We start from the raw sequence: 26,488 nt of genomic DNA on the forward strand, positions 1-26,488 counted from the left end.
TATCTCCTTGTGTCCTTACTGAATATCTTTCAGCCTGTTGTCAGGCGGTTAGCTGTCTCCTCTTCCAGTGGTTAGGTGATTCCCTTTCCCATCATTTATCAGCTGCTCCTAATCTTCTCTGGGCTTTGAAATCAAATTATACTAAATTCCCTAGAACAGTGAGTAAAGTAAGAATAAACACTATATCAGAGAAGATATTTTCTATTATAAAAGTGATTATTAACCCTTGATGCACAAACTTTATTAGATCTATTTTCACTGCTCCTAGCTCACTTTTTATCACTTCTTGACTGGGAGTAAGTTCAGGATAGCTGAGGTTTTGAGAAAGTTAAGTTTAAACCAAATCATGTTGATGTGAAAGCTTGAAAATAAATTCCTCATCACAGACAAAACTCTGGATTTTTAAGAAATGCAAGATGCTTACGAGAACACATAGCATTGAAGAGACGTTGAAACAACTAAGTGTGCATAGTTCAAAGATGCTTTAATGACTCTGTCACGGAATTCCAGTAAATCCACTGCATCATTAAGAACGTTACGAACCTAAACAAGGAAAAATGACATAGCAACAAACAACATTAAAATACATCAAACTTTTAATCAGATGTTAGCACACAAAAAAATTCAATGCACTCTTGATTACCTAACCACATAAAAAAGAAAAATTCAATAGGAACCAGGCATAAGATGACATATTTGGGTATAAAAATCAACCAACAATAGTATAGACATAGAAAACGTCTTAGAAATAAGTAGAAAAAGACCTATAGAGATGTCTACCCTGAAAGCCAGTCTGAATGGTGTAGCAATGAAGCAATAAGGTGAAAAATGCTATAACACTGAGACATAGTCAAAGGAGTATGACAGAGTTAGAAAGAGACTATATGATTTCTGCCCAAAACAATATCTATTTTTAGGGTTAGGTTTTACTTTAAAATTTAAATTCTATAAAAAGACATATAATAACTTTAAAAATCTAAAGTGGAGGGGCCGGCCTGGTGGCGCAAGCGGTTAAGTGCGCGCGCTCCGCTGCGGCGGCTCGGGGTTCGCCGGTTCCAATCTCGGGCGTGCACAGACACCGCTTGTTAAGCCACGCTGTGGCGGTGTCCCATATAAAGTAGAGGAGGATGGGCATGGATGTTAGCCCAGGGCCAGTCTTCCTGAGCAAAAAAGAGGAGGATTGGCACTGGATGTTAGCACAGGGCTGGTCCGCCTCACAAAAAAAAAAAAAAAAAAAAATCAAAAGTGGAGTAGGAGGTATTAGTAAAGAAACCAACTGCATTGTGAAGAAGCCAAGCTGCACAGAGGGGAGAAAGTATTTCCATATGTAAAAACACACAGATAATATATAAGACGGCTAAAGCATCAACTAACAAATGGAGATTGGTCTAAAAATAGTCAAATTTGCTATAAGAGTTTGTAACAGAATAAAGGTCGCGAGGATTTTAACACTTGGCAGTATCAGCCAAAAATCTTCAAGTTGATAGACAATCTGCAATAAATTAAGAAAAATGTTGGGCAAGTTAAAGTTATCTAATCTCTGGTCAATACTAGAATGGGTAAAACACTATAGTAAGAGGTGAAAAATAGAGAAAAAGAGATTAATTGTATGTAGAAGTAAATATTTCTTTAAATTCTCCTCAAAATGTTATCGTCTTTCTAAATATAATGTGACAATTATAGTCTTAATGAAGAATGAAAAGGTATGGAAAAAAAGATAGGAAGATAAAATCAAACTTCTTATAAGTACTCCTTCTAAGTACTTACACCTATAAGGAATATTATATTTTATTATCTGCTCCTCAACTCTCATCCTCACCAAACTATTATCAATCATCATGACAAGTGATAGCAAAATTACATATACATGTATATCCTTGACCCAGTGATCTCACTTCTTCAATTCTATCCCAAAGATAAGCAAGCAAAACTATGAAATACACACAAGGCTACATATAGCACTATTGGTAATAGCAAAAGACTGGAAATAGCCCAAACATCTATCAATAGGGAATAGGTTGAACAAACTATGGTACATTCACAAAGTGGGGAATACTACACAGCTATAAAAAGGAATGAGGAAGATCTATGGAGTGATCTCCAAGACACATTGTAAAGCAAAAAATGAGAGATGCAAAACAGTGTGTATAGTATGATATCTTTTATCTAAAAAAGGGGAAGATACATGGATTTGTTTATATTAAAAAAACAAAACGAGAAATCGAAAACAGTACTAACATGTTATTAGAATAATATTGATATTGTTATTTTTCAGCTATATTTTAGGATATATATGTATATAGGACCATTAATGTCTCTAGGAACCAAAATTTTCTTATAAAAGAAAAGAGTTGCAAGTAAAAAATCAAGAGTAAACTCTGTAGTCTTAAATTTGAATTTGAAACCTCATGAATTTGAAACACTCATGACATATTTTTACTTGTCAAAAACACATTTTATCCAGAAGTAATGATCAAACCAGCAGCAATGTGCACACCTAACACCTGGATCACGGTCCCTTAAATAAAATTTCTCTCCGAAAGGAAAAAGGTGTTCTTGGAAAAATGGCTGATTCCAAGTCTGGGACAGGAAATATATAAGAGGAGCCTAGACCATCTTGTCAGAAATGCAAACAAGCTATTGAAATCATCTCAAAAGAACACAGGAGTCAACTGGCCAAAGATAGGACCACTTGAGCCTTAAAGAAAATAATGACTGCAATGGATTGAAAAACATCAAAATGTTAAAAACTGCAAGTTTATAATGATAGCATCAACAAGAACAACAAAAAAGAAACCCACTGGGCATGCTAGGAAATCATCTCATTATTTGAAAACTGGTAAATAAAGGAAAATAATTCAGAACTTGTCTCACCTCAGAGTAACCAAATAGTTGATGATGCAGGTGAGGACTTAAATCGGCATGATAAACTTGCCCATTGTTAACTATGCTGTTTAGGCAATATGCTATCTGACTCCCACTAGGTTCCTATAGATGACGTCTCCCTGGATCCTGGATTATAATGTACCTAGTTATTCTGAATCTAGTGACCATATTATTCAAATTAAAAAATCTGGATACTTAGGCTAAAGAATATCTGAATAGACCCGTCCAAGAAATCACAAGATATATGCTTCCAAATTTTTATAGTAATTATAATAACCTGAATTCTGAATATCGAAGATAGAGGCAACTGATACAGACAAGGGGAAAAAGAAGAAAAGGGTATAGGCTTTGGCAGAGGGTTTGCCATCAGCATACTGTTTCTGGCCTCCTCCTCTTACCTTTTGTCAACTAACTTTTAAAATATTTGTTGAAGGCTTATTATATGCAAGGCACTGGGCTAGGCCCTATAGGGGAGATAAAGAAGAGTGAAATATAGTACAGTGCGCTTAAGAAGCTTACAGTTGAATAAATAACCCCTCCCACTGATGTTCTCTGACTTGTAAAACATTGCCCCCCCACCTCCCATTGCCACATCCCAATCTTCCTGTCTTAATCTACAAAGTATTTCACTCCAGAAGTACCTGTTTTTCTTCCTAACTCCCAATAAGATCTTCCTACCATTTTCCCACTTTGGCTTAGCTTAGGTAATTCTCAAAAGGAAAAAAAAAATTTTAATCACATTAAATAAACTCATACAATTATAAATAAATAAGATAATGTAACCCTGACAGTGACTAGCAGGTTAGGCCTGTGTTGGAGTCTGCTCCAGGATTTAAATCTAACATGTCATAGCTTCTCCCCTCCTTCCTCAGCTGAATCCACATATTCCCTAAATGCTTCAAGTTTTACTATTCCTGCCTCAACCCATAACTGTAGTAGCTGTGGGAACTCAGGTTCTATATCAGGGAAAGGGTCTTATCTTATGTCATGAAAAAGTCACTAATGGTATAGTTAAAATATTTCTTATATGACTGAATTTTTATAAACTTGATTTAAATATAATGAAGATAATTCCATATTCTGTATAGTGAACTAATGTGAAAAGAGGCAGGTTTAATCAACCACGGAACATAATCATACCTGCATGGTCCTTCTTTTAGTTAATGTAACTTGAAAATTTTTCCACTCCCAACGTTGCTCCACCACATGTGCAAAAACAACATGTCCATTTCCGCAGGCTCCAGCGACCTGAGTGCCATCAGTTGACCACGCAATATTAAAGATGCTGCCAGTGTTGGGCTTTTCTAACGCATATGACCACTAGGGAAGAAACAACAAAAGAAAAATCGATTTATTAAAAAAAAAATTTAAGGAAGTTTAAAATTGAGTGTACATTAACATATTAAGATAATTTTTAAAAGAACGTGTCTTTACTCTAGAATTATTAAGAGTATTTTTCTTAATAAAATTATAGTGTACTGAACGGAAGACTTAGATGTAATTTTTAAAGTAGACAGTAGAATAACATGATACAAGTGTATGAAATCTCTCAAGAACTACAAAACACCCACACCATTTCGATTCACATTACTACTTTTAAGTAATAATACTGAATGGGTAAATAAAATACAAAGATTCTGTAGAAAAAACAAAGACATCTTCCTCTTAATTCTTAAGCATCTCTACAGTCTCTACATCTAAAAATTTGATTACAGTATTTCAATAATGTCACTACAAACTGAAACTGAACACACAATGTAACTGAAACATCTCTGATATACATCGTAAATCATGAAAGTATAAGTAAATGAATCTTTTTTATTTCTCATAGTGCAGTAAGTATAACTTCTTCTAGAATCCATCTGTTTGAGAAAGTTATCTAGAGATATCAATAAGCATCAACTGGGACAAAAGAGATTCTTGTGTGTATGTGTGTGGATAAGACAGTAAGAAAAAAACCAAACTTTCTGAAAGATGGTATTACATGTATTTTCTTTCATTTTTCAGATGTAACATATGTATTTGCTAGAAGGATGATTTATTTATTTTACTAAATGTGTATACATTCTCTTTCCATTCTTCCAACCTACAGCCTATAGTCAAATTAAGTCTTGATTTTTTTCTTGCTGATTGTTTTGTTGCTCTTGGGTGGGTATTTAGTTTTGTTCTACATCATCATCATCATCATTATTATTATTATTGTTTTTGGTGAGGAAGATTGGCCCTGAGTGAACATCTGTTGCCAATCTTCCTCTTTTTGCTTGAGGAAGATTGGCCCTGAGGTAACCTCTGTGCCAATCTTCCTCTATTTTGTATGTGGGATGCGGCCACATCATGGCTTGATGAGCAGTGTGTAGGTCTGTGCCTGGGATCAGAACCCACAAACTCTGGGCCACTGAAGCAAAGCACACAAACTTAACCACTAACTTAACCACTAAACCAGTGGGCTGGCCCCACTACATTATTATTTTTTTAAAAAATATTCAGTATTAGCTGTGGGATTATTGACAAAAAATTTGGAAAAAATGTAGAAAGCATTCACTAATTGACACTACTATAAAACAAGACTTTAAATTCCCAATAAAAGTTCACATATACCATAAAAATGCTAAAGGGCTCTTCCACTCACTGACACTTTTTTTCAACCTCCTCCCACTCCCCTTCAAACCTCTAACTGTTGCTTAAGTAACAGGCCCTATAATAAAGTTATCAAACAGGAGGTAATGAACAAACTATAAGCTTTGCTTCATCACCAGCACGAAAAAATATTAGAAACCTCATTTTCTGAAATTAAGAAGAAAAAGTTCAAAACAGGAATATATAACCAGTAACATATAACATATACATTATATATAATATAACACTTGAGGTCATCTTTTGAAAAATAAGTATAAAAGACTAGGAACTTCAAGGATATAAATAATCTGCTTCTGGCAATAAAATGAAATTAACTCACTTGTGTTTGACAAACAGGAATTATGAAATACTACATGACCACTATTTTACATACAGATTAAAAGTGGTTGGTATAGACAAATGAGACTCTATTTGTTAATATATAATACTTAATGGCTTGGACCAGGCTTATGGCAAATCTCTTTCATTCTAAATCTAGTCTACTCTCATGGTGTAGATGAAATAGAGATCTTATTTTAAATTGTATTTTAAAACCATAGATTCATATTTTAAAACTGTTTACTTTAAAGCGTGATTTGAAAATACCCAAAGAACCAAATCAGCCAGAAAGAAACATCTTACCAAAATTAAACATCGAAATATTTATCCAAGAACTCATGGATGCCTGATCCTAACCAAGAAGAGAAAATGTTAAGAAATGTTTAGATAATATTATCATCATTCTATATTCCTCTGATTTCTTTCACAGTCCACATGAACCAACAAAAATAAAATCTGTAACATGCAACTTATTTCCTAAAACCAAATTTCAAAGAATATAACAGTATTCTGATGCCCAAGTTATATTAAATTCCTACATTTTTTTAAATTAAGAAGTGATTTCTCTATCTTTTAGATTACTCTAGTAATAAAAAAATACAAGCACAAGCAAATCATCAGAGAATGGGTGTTTAAGTTACTAAATTTGGGGAGACAGGGTTATATTTTGTCCAATCAGTAAACTTAATAATTTTTATTGGTAAGTCAAAAAGATCTACTTATCATTTGTGCTTTTCAAGAGACTTTTAACACTATAAGTCTCTTCTCTTTCCCAGATATGCCATGGAATTCACATTTGCATTTCTAACCTCTAGAAAGAAATGAGGCAGCCTCCCGGGATGTAATTTAGGAGTACTAACAGTAAGAATCCTCCAGAAGATAAATTTTTAAATATCCCTCTCACTTATGCTTATCTCTTTCTTTAACCAAACTATCCCTTACTTTAGGATAGTCTTACTCAAAATGTGCTCAGGCCAGCAGCATCTATATCCCCTGTGATCTCATTGGAAATGCAAATTAATGGGCCCCAGCCCATCCTATTGAATCTGACCCTCCAGGGGATGAGGACCAGAAAACTTTTAATGAGCTGTTCGAGAGATTCTTGAGCACTGTCAAGTTAGGACACTGGTTCTCAACTCAGGTTGCATATTAGAATCATCTGGGAAGATTTAAAAAAATATCAAAATCCAGGAATCCAACTAATTAAATCCAGAATTCTTGGGGTGAGGTCTGGTTATGTTTCTAAAAATTCTTTAGGTGATTTTAATGTAGAGCCACTGTTCTCAGAGAAACTCAAAATCTGTGATTTGGTTTAAGACTACCCTTAGCAGCTGGCTGACGGTTAATACCTTGCCAATGCATCTAACTCTTGAAAAAACTACATGACCTTTGTCTTAGCCTCTACTCCAGCTTCTCATAGTTATGTGTCATTTTGGTTTCTTACATTCATCAACCTAATTTTTTTCTTTTTCACTTTTTATTATTAAAATTTCAAACACAAACTAAAATAAGAAGAATAACATAAAGCAGTGGTTCTCAAACTTCAGTGTGCATCAGAATTACCTGGAGGTATTTTTTTTTTAAAGATTTTATTTATTTATTTTTTCCCCCCAAAGCCCCAGTAGATAGTTGTATGTCATAGCTGCACATCCACCTAGTTGCTGTATGTGGGACGCGGCCTCGCATGGCCGGAGAAGCGGTGCACGTCCGGGCCGCCAGCAGCGGAGCGCGTGCACTTAACCACTAAGCCACAGGGCCGGCCCTGGAGGGACTGTTAAAATAAATTGCTGGACCCCACCCCAGTCTCTCGGATATAGTAGATCTAGGGTGGGGCCAAATAATTTGCTTTCTAACAAGTTCCCAGGTGGTGCACAAGCTTCTGGTCCAGCGACCACTTTCAGAATGACTGGTGTAATGAACCTCTATCCTCCAGCTTCCAACAACTATCAACTCATGGCTGGTTCTTATCTCATCTGCACCACCATGTACTTCTCACAGCCCAGATCATTTTGAGCAAATCCCTGCCATCATATCATTACATCACTAAATATATCAGTATATATCACTAAAAACACAAAGCCTTTTTTTAACCTAAGCTCAATACCAGTGTTAAACCTAAAAACAATTAACAATAATTCCTTAATATTATCAAGTATCCAGTCACTGTTCAAATTTTTCCACTTGTCTTTTTTTTTCAGTTTGTTGAAATTAAGATGCAAATAAGGTACAATCATTGTGATTAGTGGATAAGTCTCTTAGCTCTCTTTTGATCTATAAGTTTCCCTTCCACTTCTTTTTCCCCTTAGAATTTTCTGTAGTTGAAGAAACTGGGTCATGTCCAGTAGTTTCCCACAGTCTGGACTTTGCCGTCTACATTCTCACTGTGTCATTCAGCATGTTGCTCTGTCCTCTTTATTTCCTGTAAGTTGGTAAACTGATCTAGAGTCTTGATCAGATTCAGGTTTGATTTTTTTGGCACAAAAACTTCATAGGTGATATTGTGTACTTCCAGCAGGAAGCATTTAGTGTCTGATTATCTCTCTTCTTATGCTGTTAGCAAATGATAATCATTGGCTAGGTTTACTAATTCACTTACAGGTGCAAAATGGTAATACTCTAATCATTCTTTCTTCACTTACTAACTGCAATAGTTCTACAAAAAGAAACAGCTCCCCAACTACAGTTACCCTGGGGTATAGTTCATAAATCAAAGGCAAGATAAATTCTTGATTATTTCCCTTTAATTATTAGCTTTCAAAAATATAAATTTGAACAGTGACTGGATACTTGATAATATTAAGGAGTTATTGTTAATTGTTTTTACGTTTAACAATGGTATTGAGGTTGGTTAAAAAAAGTCTTTGTGCTTTTAGTGATATATACGGAAATATTTAGTGATGAAATGATATGATGTCAGAGATTCGCTCAAAATAATCTGGGCCATGAGTGAAACCGGCAAACAGTTAGCCATTGATGATTAAGCAGCTAGTAACTATGGGGGATTGGAACTGGCCACCTCAAAATATGTCTCTGCCTGAAAGACATTTTGGCCCCCACGCCCACTAACCGACCAAAAGAGTTTGGTATGGGACGCCTGTCCCCAGGACAGGCCATCACCATAGACATCTCTGGGTATCTGGGAGGGTCCTTGCTAAGCCAATTCTTAGTTCTGGTTACCCTTTGTAAGAGACATTTACATTTGTAAAGGAAATCTCCATTTGTAAGGATGCCTTCTTCCCTGTACCAGGAAGAAGGAGGGGATGGCTATACCTAGAAACTTATCAGAATGGAAGGCGAGGACTTAAATCTGCATGATAAACTTGGCCACTGTTAACTATGCTGTTTAGGCAATATGCTATCTGACTCCCACTAGGTTCCTATAGATGACGTCTCCCTGGATCCTGGGTCACCAAGGTAATGGGTGTTTGAGCTATTTTTTTCAGGAATTGGAAGCCTTGTCCACTTCAGGCCGGATTGAGACCACCAACCCATCAACTGGGCCCACGCAGATATGTGTCCGATAAGCGACCTTTTGACGTCAAGAGGTTAGAAGTCCACCCTCAGGGCATGCTAACGCTGCCATTCTGTGAACATGCGTCCAGAGAAGAAGCATGACGCCTGACTAGGCTTGCACACATCGTCAATTACCTCGTCCCTCCTCACCTCCAATCATTTCAGACCACCTTGCTCCTCTACCCCATAAATATCCCTGAGTCCCTATTTTCGGGGAAACAGATTTGAGATTCATTCTCCCATTTCCACACTTGGTGCCTTGTGATTAATAAGCCCTCTTTCTGCTGCAATCTCGTCATCTTGGTGATTGGCTTTCTGGGCGGTGGGCAAAAACGGACCTGGTGCGGTAACATAAGAGGGATATGGTGGTGCAGATGAAATAAGAATTAGCCGTTAGTTGATAATCGTTGGAAGCTGGGTAATAGGTAAATGGGGATTCATTATACCAGTTGGTTCCCTTGTAACCTCCAATTGCAACCAATAAATGTTATTGTTTAGTATCATGAGCTCATTAATTTTAACATAATTTGACGTGTTTCGATAAATATACAGTAATGCTCAAATTAGCCCAATTTTAGCCTGTGGGACCCCCTTCAAGTTGGTTCTTTAGTCTTAATCTTGTAGTCTTTGACCATGTTGGGGAGCAGAATTTGCCACCCCAAAATGTGTCTCTTTGGCTTGATTATTTTTCAGAGCAAAAGACTCAGGAAGAAACTTTGACCTTCCCCCTAACTGCCTAAAAGAACTGAAGATAGGTCTGTTCCAGGAAGGAGCTCTCACCATAGATAACTACAGTATAATATGAACTATGTGTGGTAGACAGAGGGGCCCATAGCAAGGCCCATTTGATCAAAGTCCTCTCCATCTCTCATTGTCTCTGCAAGGCATGGCAAACATCTGTTTACCAAACATTTGCTTTTCCATCTCCGTGTGAATTGCCTTCCTCCTCTTTGAAGTCCCAAACCACTTCCCACAACATCCTCCTTTGTCTTTAGCTGAAGATGGTATTTAAGGTGGTGGCTTCACCCATTTTGGCGAGTTACTCAGTTTTCCTGTGTTTCTCCCATGTATACACGTTATTAAACTTTTCTGATTTTCTCCTTTTAATTTGTCTCATGTCAATTTAATTCTTAGACCAGCCAGAAGAACCTAGAAGGGTAGAGGAATATTTCTTCCTCCCCTATAATCACTTCTCTTGTTTTCTAGTATGACAAAATGTTTCAGATTCATTCTTGACCCACACCCGGCACCAGCCTTTTCTTCAGCGAGACTTGGTTCCTTCTAAAGAAACATGGAAAATGGTATTGAGAGAAAACCCAAAAGTCCTAGGGGTGTTCACTGTTACTCAGTTGATCATTGCTTTTGTAGGCTTTTTTAATGGACAGAACTAGGAAATTTTTTCATCAACTCAAACTGAAACTTCCAATTCAAATACAGGAACTACAGGATTTTTATTTACCCTTAATCAATCTTACCTCAGTATCTCCTTTCACCTAGCCAAAAATCCCAGTTGTTAAGAGCACCAATATAAATATGCAGAATAACAATATCAACACCACAAACAAATGGTTACAAAAGAATTTAGATTTTTTTTCACTTTTTTGCTCTTAAGCCTATTTCCTTTTTTTTAAATGACAACTTCATTGATATATATTTTACATATTATAAAATTTACCCTTTTAAAGTCTAGAATTCAGTGGTTTTTAGTATAGTCAAAATTGTGCAACCATCACCACTATCTAACTTCAGAACATTTTTATCACCACAAAAAGAAACCCATACCCACTAGAAGTCATTCCCTTTCCCCTTACCCGCTAGCTCCTGCCAACCACTAATCTACTTTCATTTTCTATTCTGGCCATTTCATACAAATGGACTAATACATTATGTGGCCTTTTGTGACTGACTTCTTTCAGTTAGTATAATGTTTTCAAGGTTTATACATGTTCAGTACTTCTTTCCTTTTTATTGCCAACTAGTATTGTATTGCATGGATATAACATATTTTATTTCACCATTCATCATTTGATGGGCATTTGGGATTTGCAGCTTTTTGGCTATTATGAATAATGCTGCTATGAACATTTGTGTACAGGTTTTTGTGGAGACATGTCTTCATTTCTTTTGGGTACATACTTAGAGGAGTATGTAGGAGTGGAAGTATGTAGGAGTATGTAGTACTTACGAGTGGAATTGCTGGGTCAATGCTAACTCAATGTTTAACATTTCTAAGAACTGCCAAACTGTTTTCCAAGCGGCAGGGTAATTTTCTATTGAGTCTCTACTGTAAGCCAGACAATCAAATCATTTAAAGTCATTTGGAATAGTTCCTCTCTGAGTAGGTATACAAACAACAACAAAGGCATCATTAGGTTCATTTGTTTCATTTACTTTTGAGTTTTAGGAATTGCCTTCTAAAAATTTAATTTTGTTTTACAATTACGTAAAATATTTATGTGGTTCCAAAGTTAAATTTACCAAAAAAATATATAAAACATGGTATGGTCAAAGAAGTCTAACTTCTATCTCTTTTCCCTCCCCCCATTCTCTCCTTTCTCGTATAGATAACTATTTTTTACTTCATGTTTTATCTTTACACCTTTCTTCAATATGCGTGCATGTGTGTGTGTGTGTGTGTGAGAGTGTGTGTGTGTTGGCACCAGCATTTACCTAAGAAAGGAGTAGGAGTAGTGATACAAATGTGTCTAACAATATGTTGCAGACATTATCTATTATAGTACATGGATATATACATTCTTTCATAGCCATTGATAGTATGATCAATATGTTTTCATGTAATATGTGTGTGTATACATGTGTGGCTTTCATGTAGCCCTTCACATGTGTTCTATTTTATTTGCTCTCCCTCTTTTTTGGAATATATTTTAGTATTCAGGAAGGTTTTTAATCTTAATCTAATAACTACCTTTACATTAATCACTTTTATAAAAATACCCTTTTCCCCATGCCACCTTTCTGGACGTTTTTCTCTTGGTTGTCCAATAGAAGCAAAATGAAAATCAGGAAATATCCTTCCCCTCTCCTTTTCCCTATATATGATTTTAAGTAATATCCTTTTATTCCCAGTTAAGACCTATAAGGCAACCAGCAAGTTTATTCTACTTTTCACATACTTTCTCATTCTCCCCCCATTTTTGCAATGTTGGTGCCTATAATCAATACATACTATACTGTATTCTTCATCGACATCATTTTGTCTTAGTTCTGCAGATAAATATATACCTAGTGCTCACAATCAGTATTTATTTCACTATGTCCCTAGTCATATTGTTAATCTGAAGCTAATTCTCCAGTAGACTTCTCAAAACACTCACGGGAACAACATTCCTTGAGTTCTTGCATCTTTATAGCAGTTTGCTTATGATCTTTATACTTAAAGGTCAGCATGGCTGAATATAAAATATTTGGCTCACTTATTCTTTCTTTGAGTATCCCATGTTAACCTATTGTTTTCCAGCACAAAGTGCTGCTATAGAAGTCTGATGACATTCTGATTTTCCTCCCTTTCTGAGTGACTTGGTCTCTTCCTTGGATGCCCATAGCACTTTATTCTTTTTCTTTAAACTTCTACAGTTTTATTAGCATATATCTGGGTATTGGCCATCTGGCTCAATTTTTGTAGGTATCTGGTATGCTTTTTCAATATCAATTATGAATCTCTTATGTTTGAGGAAATCTTTCTTTAATGGTAGCTTTTAGTATTTGTTCTGTTCATTGCTTTGGGCTTCTCCTCTGAAGACTCCTATTACACATACTTCAGATCATCTCTGCCTATCTTTTGTATATATCATTTTCTATCAAAACCTTATACCTCTTTAGCCATTTCCTTGCTTCCATTTCACATTCTATTTACCTCAAGGCATTATCTATTGTGTTTATTTGCTCTTCTATTCCTTCTAGTTTGGTCTTCACTTCTGTAATAATTTTTCCCTTTTTTATAATTTCCTCCTAAGTTCTGTCACCTCTCCTTAAAAATCTCCCTTTCTCCTGTCACCTTGTTTCTCAATTTTCCTAGTTCTGATTTATATGGTTATTTCAAAGCTTTTGTCATATTTTTAACATCCTCCAACTTGTTTTGAATTATTTGATGGCAGTGCTTGTCTGTTTATGGCATGCTTTTGTTGTCTTTGGCAACATTACGTAATTTGATGGTGATCCTGTTCTGCTGCTCAATTTTAAGTGAAATGGGTTTTGTTGTTTTGGAGAGGGAAGGACGTTCCACCAGGATAGCAACAGAGCTCTCTCTCCTGTTGTTTTCTCATTGTGATTTAAAAAAAAAAAAGGAGTGCACACGGAGTGACATCAGCATCATAGTGGGGTGAGTTGCTCCCATTGTCCCTCCCATTTAAGTTACAACTAAATGGTCATTCATTGACCAGCAGAGGACTCCCTGCACAGCACAACAGGATGTCTGAGAGATCCACGCGGCTGTGCATCTGAAGGTGGGTGGACTGGATCCCTGGGAGGCAGTGGAACTAGGTGAGCACACCCATCCCCCACCCTGGTAGCACCGATCCAGGTCGCAGATCCTCACACAGCGGCCGGCGTGATGATAAGAGGAGGCGGGGGCAGCCTGGCCTGCGCAAATGCTTTTGGAGTTGTAGCCCAGCCCATGAGAATGCTCACAATGCTGCAGCGGCCCAGCCCGTGGGAACGCTCCACACCGAGTGGCATAGCTCAGCCCCCGCAAAGGAGCCCCAACCAAGAGCAGCAGTTCAGCGTGAGTGCTGCTTTACATTAAGTGCAGAGTCAGCCTGCATGCAAAAGAAAGCATCCCTCTCCTCCCACCTAGCGCACCAGCGCAGCCAGTCCCTGCCGAGTGCAGTGATCCTGCACCAGAGAGACCCACTGGCAGAGCACAGAGGCCCCACGTGCTTGTGCATGCATGACCCACCAAGCGGCTGCAGCCAGCCCGTGCAAACACAGAGAAGTCCTACCAGCACAACTTCCAGCAGACAGGGTGGGATCAGAAAACACAGCTCCTGCACCCACCCCAGCGGTGGCAGGTGCAGTCTGTGACCTGATACTACCACAAATGCACCGGCAAAGGATCACGTCATCAAACACCAGGAAGACCTACAGTAACACTTCAGAGCAGAAAGAAAATGACAAGTCTCCAGAAACCAACCCTGAACTCACAGAAATTTACAATCTAAATGACAGAGAATTCAAAATAGTTAGCAAATGAAACTCAATGAGTTACGAGAAAACTCAGAAAGACAGTTCAATGAGCTCAGGAATAAAATTAATGAGCAGAAGGAATACATCAAAGAGATTGAAACTCTAAAAAAAAAACCCAACAGAAAACCTGGATATGAAGAACACAATTAATGAGATAAAAAATAATCTAGAATCCACAAAAAAAATAGATCTGATGTTATGGAGGACAGAACTAGTGATTTAGAGGATAGAAATATAAGAATGCTTCAGGTGGAGGGGGAGAGAGAACTAAGCATTTAAAAAAGCAAAGAAATTCTTTGAGAAATATCCAACTCAATTAGGAAAAGCAACATAAGGATTATAAATATTCCAGAGGGAGAAGAGCGGGAGAAAGGAGCAGAGAGCTTCTTCAAAGAAATAATAGCTGAGAACTTCCCAAACCTGGGGAAGGAATTGGACATAGAAGTACATGAAGCCAATAGAACTCCTAAATACATCAATGCAGAAAGACCTTCTCCAAGGCATATAACAGCAAAACTGGCAAAAGTCAATGACAAAGAAAAAATATTAAGGGTAGCAAGGCAGAAGAAAATAACCTACAAAGGAACCCCTATCAGGCTTTCAGTGGATTTCTCAGCAGAAACCTTACAGGCTGGGAGAGAATGGAATGATATATTAAAATACTGAAAGACAAAAACTTTCAGCCAAGAATACTCTATCCAGTGAAACTATCCCTCAGATAGAATGGAGAAATAAAAGCTTTCCCAGATAAACAAAAACTGAGGGAGTTCATCGCCACTAGGCTTGCCTTACAAGAAATGTCGAAAATGAAAAAGGAGAAATTAGGGCCGGCCCTGTGGCTTAGCGGTTAAGTGCGCGCGCTCTGCTGCTGGTGGCCCCAGTTCGGATCCCGGGCGCGCACCGACGCACCGCTTCTCCGGCCATGCTGAGGCTGCGTCCCACATACAGCAACTAGAAGGATGTGCAGCTATGACGTACAACTATCTACTGGGGCTTAGGAGGGAAAAAAATAAATAAATAAAATTATTAAAAAAGAAAAAGGAGAAATTAAAATGGATACCACAGAAATACAAAGGATTATAAGAAAATACTACAGAAAACTATATGCCAGCAAACTGGACTATACCTAACAGAACTAGAAAATGAAGAATAAAGGAAGCCCAAAGTCAGCAGGAGGGAAATGATAAAAATTAGAGCAGAAACAAATGAAATAGAGACTAAAAAAAAAAATAGAAAGGATCAATGAAACTAAAAAGCAAAGGCTTATGAAACCTTGAGGAAGGAGATAAATAGAAAGATAGAATCAGAAAATTGCAGCTGTATATCAGAATAGGTTACTATACAATTATAACATAAAAGACAAAGTAAAGGAAAGCATCAAAAATAAATATAAACACTTCAATTGAGTCACAAATTCACAACACAGAAAAGAACAATTTGTAACAACAATAACTCAGAAGGGGAAGAGGAGAGGGATGGAACCTACTTAGGCTAATGCAGAAAAGAAGCTAATCAGAAAATGGACTATCTCATCTATGAGATCTTTTATACAAACTTCATGGTAACCACTAAACAAAAAATCAGAGCAGAGCCACAAACCATAAATAAAGAGAAAACTGAGAAAACCATCAGAGAAAACCACCAAATTGAAATGGCAGTCAGAAATACAAGGGGAAAGAAACAATGGAAATATAGAACAACTGGAAAACAAGAGATAAAATGACAGTATTAAGCTCTCATATATCAATTATCACTTTAAATGTAAACGGATTGAATTCTCTAATCAAAAGACACGGAATGGCTAGATGGATTAAAAAACAAGACCTAAGCCAGTCCTGATGGCCTAGTGGTTAAAGTTCTTCACTTTCACGGAACCATACCACTCGTCTGTCAGTAGCCATGCTGTGGCAGCAGCTCACATAAAAGAACTGGATGGACCTACAACTAGAATATACAACTATGTACTGGGGCTTTGGGGAGGAAACAAAAAACCATACCCAAGAATGTGTTGCCTCCAGGAAACACATCACAGTTCTAAAGACAAACATAGGCTCAGAGTAAAGGGATGGAAGATGATATTCCAAGCAAATGGCAAGCAAAAGAAAGCAGGTTTTGCCATACTTATATCAGACAAGGCAAACTTCAAGATAAAAAAGAAAATGAGAGACAAACAGGGGCTGTATATAGTGATAAAAGGAACATTCCACCAAGAGCACATAACACTTATGAATATATATGCACCTAACACAGAAGCACCAAAGTATATAAAGCAACTATTAACAGACCTAAAGGGAGAAATTGATAGCAACACAATAATAGTAGCAGACCTGAACACCCCACTTACATCAATGGATAGATCATCCAGACAGAAAGTCAACAAGAAAATAGTGGCCTTAAATGAAATACTAGACCAGATGGACTTAATAGATATATATAGAACATTCATCCAAAAACAGCAGAATACACATTCTTCTCAAGTGCACGTGGAACATTCTCAAAGATAGACCATATGTTGGGAAACAAGGCAAGCCTCAATAAATTTAAGAAGATTGAAATCATGTCAAGTATCTTTTCCAACCACAATGCTAAGAAACTAGAAATCAACTACAAGAAAAATGCTGGCAAAGTCACAAATATGTGGAGACTAAACAAACAACATGCTACTGAACAACCATTGGATTAATAAAGAAATTAAAGTAGAAATCAAAAAATACCAGGAGACAAATGAAAATGAAAACACAACATATCAACTCTTATGGGATGCAGCAAAAAGAGGTCCTAAGAGGGAAATTATAGCAATACAGGCCTACCTCAACAAAGAAGAAAAATCTCAAATAAGTAATCTTAAACTACACCTAACAGAACTAGAAAAAGAAGAACAAACAAAGCCCAAAGTCAGCTGAGGGAGGGAAATAATAAAAATTAGACCAGAAATAAATGATACAGAGACAAAAAAAAAACAAAAGAAAGGATCAATGAAATTAAAAGCTGGTTCTTTGAGAAGATAAACAAAATTGACGAACCCTTAGCCAGACTCACTAAGAAAAAAGAGAGAAGGATCAAATAAATAAAATTAAAAATGCAAGAGGAGAAATTAAAACTGATACCACAGAAATACAAAGGATTATAAGAGAATACTACAGAAAACTATATGCCAACAAACTGGACAACCTCGGAGAAATGGATAAATTCTTAGACCCATAAAACCTCCCAAAAGTGAATCAAGAAGAAATAGAGACTCTGAATAGACCAATCACAAGTAAAGAGACTGAAATAGTAATCAAAAACCTCCCAAAAAACAAAAGTCCAGGACCAGACGGCTTCTCTGGAGAATTCTACCAAACATCCAAAGAAGATTTAATACCTATCCTTCTCAAACTATTCTGAAAATTGAAGAAGATAGAATGCTTCCCAATTCATTCTATGAGGCCAACATCACCCTGATACCAAAACAAGACAAGGACAACAGAAAGAAGGAAAATTACAGGCTAATATCGCTGATGAACATAGATGCAAAAATCCTCAACAAAATATTGGCAAATTGAATACAGCAATACATTAAAAGGATCATACACCATGATCAAGTGGGATTTATACTAGGGATGCAGGATGGTTCAACATCTGCAGAGCAATCAATGTGATACACCACATTAACAAAATGAGGAATAAAAATCACACGATCATCTCAACAGACGCAGAGAAGGCATTTGACAAGATACAACATCCATTTACGATAAAAACTCTCAACAAAATGGGTATAGAAGGAAAGTACCTTAACATAATAAAGGCCATATATGACAAACCCACAGCCAACATGATACTTAACAGGAAAAAACTGAAAGCCCTCCCTCTGAGAACAGGAACATGACAAGGGTGCCCACTCTTGCCACTCCTATTCAACACAGTACTGGAGGTTTTGGCCAGAGAAATTAGGCAAGAAAAAGAAATAAAGGTATCCAAACTGGAAAGGAAAAAGTGAAACTCTCACTGTTTGTGGACAACATGATTTTATATACAGAAAACCCTAAAGAATCCATCAGAAAACTATTAGAAATAATCAACAACTACAACAGAGTTTCAGGGTACAAAATCAATTTACAAAAAATCAGTTGTGTTTCTATACACTAATAACAAACTAGCAGAAAGAGAAATCAAGAATACAATCCCATTTACAATTGCAACAAAAAGAATAAAATATCTAGGAACAAATTTAACCAAGGAAGTGAAAGACCCATACGCTGAAAACTATAAAACATTATTGAGAGAAATTGAAAAAGACATAAATAAATGGAAAGATATTCCATACTCATGGATTGGAAGAATTAACATACTTAAAATATCCATACTACCTAAAGCAATCTACAGATTCAATGCAATCCCCATCAGAATCCCAATGACATTCTTTACAGAAACGGAACAAAGAATCCTAAAATTTATATGGAACAACAAAAGACTCCAAACTGCCAAAGCAATCCTGAGAAAAAAGAACAAAGCTGAAGGCATCACAATTCCTGACCTCAAAATATACTATAAAGCGATAGTAATCAAAACAGCATGGTACCAGGCCGGCCCCGTGGCTTAGCGGTTGGGTGCGCAAGCTCCGCTGCTGGTGGCCCGGGTTCGGATCCCGGGCGCGCACCGATGCACCGCTTCTTCGGCCATGCTGGGGCCGCGTCCCACATACGGCAGCTAGAAGGCTCTGCAACTGTGACATACAACTATCTACTGGGGCTTGGGGGGGGTGGAATTTAAAAAAAATGTGAAAAAAAAAAACAACAGCATGGTACTGGCACAAAAACAGACAAATAGATCAATGGAACAGAATTGAGAGCCCAGAAATAAAACCACAAATCTATGGACAGCTAATCTCCGACAAAGGAGGCAAGAACATACGATGCAAAAAAGAAAAGTCTCTTCAATAAATGGTGTTGGGAAAACTGGACAGCCACATGCAAAAGAATGAAAGTAGGCCATTATCTTATACTATCCACAAAAATTAACTCAAAATGGATTAAAGACTTGAATGTAAGACCTGAAATCATAAAACTCCTAGAAGAAAACACAGACAGTACACTCTTTGACACAGGTCTTAGCAGTTTCTTTTCAAATACCATGTCTACTCAGACAAGGGAAACAAAAGAAAAAATAAACAAATGGGACTACATCAGACTAAAAAGCTTCTGTAAGACAAAGGGAATCAGGAACAAAATGAAAAGACAACCCACCAACTGGGAGAGAATATTTACAAATCATATATCTGACAAGCAGTTAATCTCTAAAATATATAAAGAATGCATACAACTGAACAACAAAAAAACAAACAACCCGATCAAAAAATGGGCAGAGGATATGAACAAACATTTTTCCAAAGAAGATATACAGATGACTAACAGACACATGAAAAGATGTTCAACATCACTAATTATTAGGGAAAGGCAAATCAAAACTACACTGAGATATCACCTTATACCTGTCAGAATGGCTATAATTACCAAGACAAAAAATAACAAATGTTGGAGAGGATGTGGAGAAAAGGAAACCTTCATACACCGCTGGTGAGAACGCAAACTGGTGTAGCCACTATGGAAAACAGTATGGGGATTTCTCAAAAAATTAAAAATAGAAATACTATATGATCCAGCTATCCCACCACTGGGTATTTATCCAAGGAACTTAAAATCAACAATTCAAAGAGATTTATGCACCCCTATCTTCATTGCAGCATTATTCACAACAGCCAAGATGTGGAAGCAACCCAAGTGCCCATCAACGGATGAATGGATAAAGATGTCGTGTATATATACAATGGAATACTACTCAACCATAAAAAAAGAAAAAATAGTCCCATTTGCAACAACATGGATGAACCTTGAGGATATGATATTAAATGAAATAAGACAGAGAAAGACAAACACTGTATGATTTCAGTCACATGTGGAAGATAAACAAAACACATGCATAAAGAGAACAGTTTAGCAGCTACCAGAAGAGAAGTGGGTAGGGGGGCAGGCGAAAGGGGTAAAGGGGCACATATGTATGGTGACGGATAAAAACTAGACTATTGGTGGTGAGCACAATGCAGTCTATACAGAAAGTGATATATAAAAATGTACACCTGAAATCACACAGTGTTATAAACCAATATGACCTCAATATAATAAAAAAAAAGGCTCTATTTTTTTTTTTTTTTTGAAATCAACATCCTCTACTTCTCTCCTCCAATTTCATCTGGACCTTCTTTTTTCTTTGCTCAATTGTCTCTGTTCTGATATATCTGGATTTTACTTCTAGCAACTTCTGTTCAGTGCAGGCCTTTGTCCTGAAAGGAAGCCTGATTTGCTAGTTTCAAGAGTACATTAGGCCTAGCCAGCTCCAGCACTGTCAGCTTCTGTCCTGGTCCCCTTGCATTCACTCAGAATTGGATCTTATAGAATTTTTTTTCTAATTTCTTAGATTGGCCTGTCTCACTTTCAGGTATTTGTTGGTGATTTGGGAGTTCTTCCTTTCTTGTGGTCTTAGAAGCCTGGCTGCCTTTCCTCTGCTTCCTCACACACAGATGCTGATACCATGTATACCTATCAATGGTACTTGGGAAAACCACCAGTATTTGGGGGTTTGTAGGGACATAGTATCATCTAGTTTTGTTGTAGTTGCTGTCTGTGAGTTTTGTTATAGTCTCTTATTTTCTCTGTTTTATGGGGAAATTTGAGAAGATTCAAAAACTATGCCCCTATATTCAACAACATGGATAAATCTCACAGACACATGGTTGAACGGAAAGAGTCAGACAAAAGCGTAAATACTGTGTGATTTCACCTATACAAAGGCGAAAAACAGGCAAAACTACTCTGTGCTGACAGAAGTCAGAACAGTAGTTACTATGGAGGGGTAACTGACCAGGGGGAGTCACAACGGAAGTTTCTAAGTTGTTGATAATGTTCTAGCTCAATACAGGTGGTGGTTTCTTAGATATTTACATATATAAAAATTTACTGAGCTGTACACATAGACATTGTATACGTCATATTTCAATTTTAAAAAAATGCTGCCTCTGCCATTATCTTCCCCGTGAACCTGTTTTTATTGAAATTATACTCAAAGTTTGCTTCATAGTTTAAGAATATTTTGAGACAACATAATATTGAGCTAAAATAAGTATACAATATCAATACTAAAAAGCAAAAGGATATATAAAAACATATTTACAGTAATCATAATCATGTAAAAAATATGTCTGCTCAAATATTTGTAAGGTACACAGAAAGTGAAAATATTTGATTTTTTGTATGAGTATTATTTTTTCTATTTTTGTTTTCATTATTTTTGCTATACTATGCTTTTTACCACAAATTTCTCCAAAATATAAGCTTTCTTGTATATCTAATTAAACAATTTAATATTAATATCTACTTCTGCTTTCACAATACTGGTGAGGTTTTCCATTTTTTCTCTAATTCCAAGCGATAAATTGCAGCTAACACATTTTTTTAGGATACAGAATATGAAAAAGTAAATGCAAGTTACTTTTGGCTTTGTTAAATGCAAATAATTTCTAAAAACACAAAACAAATAAGCAAAAAAATCAGAAGAAAACATTAGAAAAAGCAGTAATTACAAAAGAAGCTTATAGAACAGAAATGTGACCTGTATTCACAAGATGATATCCAAGCAAACACCAATGTTCTTTCAAGCTGCCTATGAAGAAGCATGACGCCACTGAACAAGAACACATCAATTGCTGTCACGCTGTGAGAGACTTAGCAATAGATTTTTGCCTAAAGGCAGTCTTAAAAAATTGTGAGGTTGGCCAGTTTCATTTTGGCTTTTGGCAAATATCACTGGCATCTCCCCAAACATCTGGGACCTTGATGGTGTTCTTATCGCTAGCCAAAATGTTCCCCCTAAAGGGCCATCTCCCTGGGTAATAGTATTCTAGGCCTCTCTTTTCACTCTCTCATCTAAAATCTGCTCTTGGTTAGCCAAATTACTTAGAAAAGGACCTGATAAGAACAAGTTTAATGTGTTACTCCCATGATACTATTATATTTTAAGAAATAACAATTTGTTAAATCAAAGCAATAAAGCTAATAGGAGAAATTTTGTTATCAATAAGAAGGTAGTGAAAGCTTTCCCCAGAACTTTCCACCCACATAACTCATTGCTAAGATTGGCCTGGAACTGCAGGTACAAAGATAGGTTTTCTATCACTGCTGTAGCAAATTACCACAAACATAGAGGTTTAAAACAACACAAATTTATCTTACAATTCTCTAGGTCATAAATGCAACAGAGGATTCATTGAGCTAAAATCAAGATGTTGGCAAGGCTGCATTCCTTTCTGGAGGCTCTGAGGGAGGACCCATTTCCTTGATGACTCAGAGTGTTAGCAGAATTCCGTTTCTTACACCTGCAAGACCGCGGTCCTCATTTCCATGCTGACCATTCACAACTTCTAGAGGCCGCCTGCATTCCTTGGCTGTGGTCCCGTTCCTCCAGCTTTACAGCCAGTAACAGCAGGTTGAGTTGCTCTTACTTTGAATCTCTCCTCCTCCTTCATCCTCTAACCCAGCTGGGAAAGATTCTCCGTTTCTAAGGACTCGTGTGTGATTAGACTGCACCAACCTGGATAATCCGGGACAGTCTTACCATCTAACGGTCCATACCCTTGACTACAGAGAACTGTAAGATAATAAATGTGTGTTGTTTTAAACCTCTAAGTTGGTGGTAATTTGCTACAGCAGTACTGGAAAACCTGCAAAGTCCCTTTTGCCATTTCAGGTAACGTATTCACAGGTTCTGGGAGTTAGGGCATGGGGCATCTTTGGGAGCCCATTATTTGGCCCACCACAAAATTACAGCAGTCAATTTGGGGATTTTAAAAGCTTGTTCATTTTTTTTTTCTAAAGATTCAGATTCAGATATAAGCAGAAACACATGAAACAATATCTGTACCACTTTTTAAAAGTAGTGTTGGGTTTGTGGTTTTGGCTTTCAAAAGGCTTATTCACAATTAAAAAGAAACTAAATAATTTGTCACCAAATGGTAGTAGGATCTTAGTATTGTTCATGAGGTACTGAATTATCAAGGATATCCAAAAGAAAATGTTTAAAAATTATTGAACAAGTTGCTTTTAGAAAGAAAAAAGAACCAAAATAGGTTTATGACATCAAGCAAAATATGCATTTAATATTCTATGATGTGAATTGTACAAAAAGATTGTACACTAAGATTATATTAAGGAAAAGAAAGCTATTTAGAAATAAATGGAAGGAGAACCTAGTCAAATTGTCAGATGATAGAACCTTAAAAAATAATTTTTGTGATTTTTGGCATGGACCCTAGAATAAGTTTTAAAAATTGAGTGACAATGAATGACATCTTCTCAATTTCATTCACTGTAAGCATACTCCTAAAACTGAACAGAATTAAAGCTGAAACTTATTCTCACTAAAAAAAAAAAAGAAAAAGACAGCTATCATTTTTCATGAATATTTCCCCATAGTATGAAAAATTAGACTATGAGATAGAACCTTCCTCAGAGAAAATATGGACATCTTAGAATACTGAGGGAGAAGTCCTTAAGGAGCAATTTTAAATCGTCAATTCTATAGCCCCTAACAGAAGATAACTGCAAATAATTAGATATGGCCTGGAAAAAATATATAGAATTCTTCAAAGCGGGAAGGGTGAGGAAGGGAAAGTTAATTTAACTAAAGACAATAAAATAAAAGGAAACAACATCTTTTCTTAAATCAAAATAAAGGATTTAAAATTTTTTACATTGGGCCGGCCCCTGGCTTAGCGGTTAAGTGCGTGCGCTCTGCTACTGGCGGCCCGGGTTCGGATCCCAGGCGCGCACCGACGCACCGCTTCTCCGGCCATGCTGAGGCCGCGTCCCACATACAGCAACTAGGAAGATGTACAGCTATGACATACAACTGTCTACTGGGGCTTTGGGGGAAAAATAAATACAAAAAAAAAAAAAAAATTTTTTTATGTGATTGGGATCTCTGGCAATGACTAATCAGAATGTGTGAATGTTGGAGTTTAGTATGAGGTATTTACAAGTAGAAGAAAATCTGAGAGAGATTTTAGAAGAGGAAACTGTACAATTCCTCCCCCAAACAGAGGGTGACGGAGCCATGACACTGCGCACAGGAGTCCCGGCTGGACCGGCCCACGTGTAACCAAGATGTTGCAGGGTTTCAGCATATTCGCATCTAGAGATGCGAATTCTATTCTAAATATAGAGAATTAAATTTAGATTTTTAGGTACCAAAATCAGAAAAAAGAAAATTCAAATTTGTGCTTCTCGGTAAAAAAACATGATCTCTGGTCATTTAAAAAAAAGGTTTTTTAATGTTTTTAAGTTACTCAACCAGAGACAAGTTTACTTTCTTTAGTCTCATCCAAAATAAGTACAGACATACCTGAAAATTTACCATTATTCTTTTCCTTCTCTATTCTCTCACAACAATTATAACCTTTGCCATTAAATAACTATGTTATTAAACTATCTTTTACAAATCAGTACTCTCAATAGAGGGTGAGCTACTCCTAGAGGACAGGTGTGGATGTTATTCTTTGAACAGCCAGAGTATCACACAGAACTTAGCACACGTAAATATTTGCTGAATGGATGAATAAATGCGTGAATGAATGAGTACATCTGTGTCCTTAGGCAAGCCTTCCTTCCCAGAGCTTAAGCACAACTTCAACCAAACTCAACTTTTAAAATAAGAAAAAACAAGGAACAAATTGAAAGGCAAAGATTTAGAAATTTTAAACTAGCCTTCTCAAAAACATCAATCAAACTGATTAAACGGATCAATTCTAGTAATGAACTAGTCAAAATGCTGCAATGTAAGTCATTAATTGAGTTAGGTTAATCTATGTCATTAAAAACCAAAACAATATCTTTTGTCTGTACAATGATCCATTAAAATGCAACATTTTTGGAACACCTACTACGTGTTAGGTGTTGATTTTAAAAAGATTAATATTAACTCTGTAACAGAACTTTCATTTTGTATTGCTTGCCGTGTTTCTCCTTTCTGGATAGCAGGGTCTCGTATTGTAAAGGAAGCACAGTTCCTTTACTTTATGGTTTATACTTTATAGCTTCTGGAAAAGTTGATTTTATAGCAAATCTGAAAATGCAATTCTAATTTTCATTATAAAGGCAGAAATTTATTCATGTAAAAAGGAAAGAAAATCTCTCAGAGGATTAAACTGAAAACTATTGGCAAATTAGGCTAACGTGGCTTTGAAACACAAACGGCAACCTCCTGCATTGGCTACCTCTCTCCATTTTCTAGGAGCTGGCCCTCACCAGCAATCCCTACGGTTACTGTGTCAGAGTCCTGAGAACCATGTTCATACACATACCTCAACCTGCCAAGACATATCTGATTAGACCAGGTATGAGTACCTAACCTAGGCTTGGCCACTGACCCCTTCCCTGGGGGTGTTTAAAATTAGGACTAAGATTCTTATCTCAGTCCGGCTGCTCTGTTAGCACTGGTCACTTTCCAGTAGGTAAACGGGGTGGGGCTGGGGTGAGGGGTAGTCAGTTTCCTCGGAAAGAAAAAAGACCAGGGATCTGCAGACAGAAGCAGAGGCAAAAGACACAAAGGGAACACTTGCTGTGTTTTTTCAGCATTCCAGTTTCTGATTGCTGAGGCCTAGCTATATTCTTGCCCTGGCTTCTGGAAGATATCCCTGTAACCTTATAACCAATTCCGTTTTGCTTAATGGTTGTTACTTGAGTCCATCTATAATAAAATGTAGAGTAAGCTGAAGTTATAGAATCAGCTACACTTCTCAAGCACTGCTTGAGTTTATCCCATTTTCTGGCATCCCATGTGCAGTGCTGCCTCTTCCTATACAACAACCTTATATTAAAAAACAAAGAAACAAACAGCACACTAA

General features: G+C 36.8%; 1 protein-coding gene across 7 annotated transcripts in view; it reads right to left on the bottom strand.

Annotated features, from left to right (window-relative positions):
• The window catches only part of IFT80 (intraflagellar transport 80), a 151,980-nt gene that overhangs the window by 68,967 nt on the left and 56,525 nt on the right, over positions 1 to 26,488 (bottom strand). For all 7 annotated transcript variants that reach the window (XM_087440132.1, XM_087440129.1, XM_087440133.1 and 4 more), the window contains 2 exons: positions 4,027 to 4,206; positions 425 to 543 (listed from right to left, as the gene is read on the bottom strand). In XM_087440132.1, coding sequence (XP_087296258.1) covers positions 425 to 543; positions 4,027 to 4,206 — 299 coding nt within the window. The remainder of the gene's footprint in view (positions 1 to 424; positions 544 to 4,026; positions 4,207 to 26,488) is intronic.

This window comes from Ceratotherium simum, chromosome 15 (genome assembly GCF_057802395.1).
Source record: "Ceratotherium simum simum isolate JZ-2026a chromosome 15, ASM5780239v1, whole genome shotgun sequence".
In the NCBI taxonomy this organism is placed as follows: Eukaryota; Metazoa; Chordata; class Mammalia; order Perissodactyla; family Rhinocerotidae; genus Ceratotherium; species Ceratotherium simum.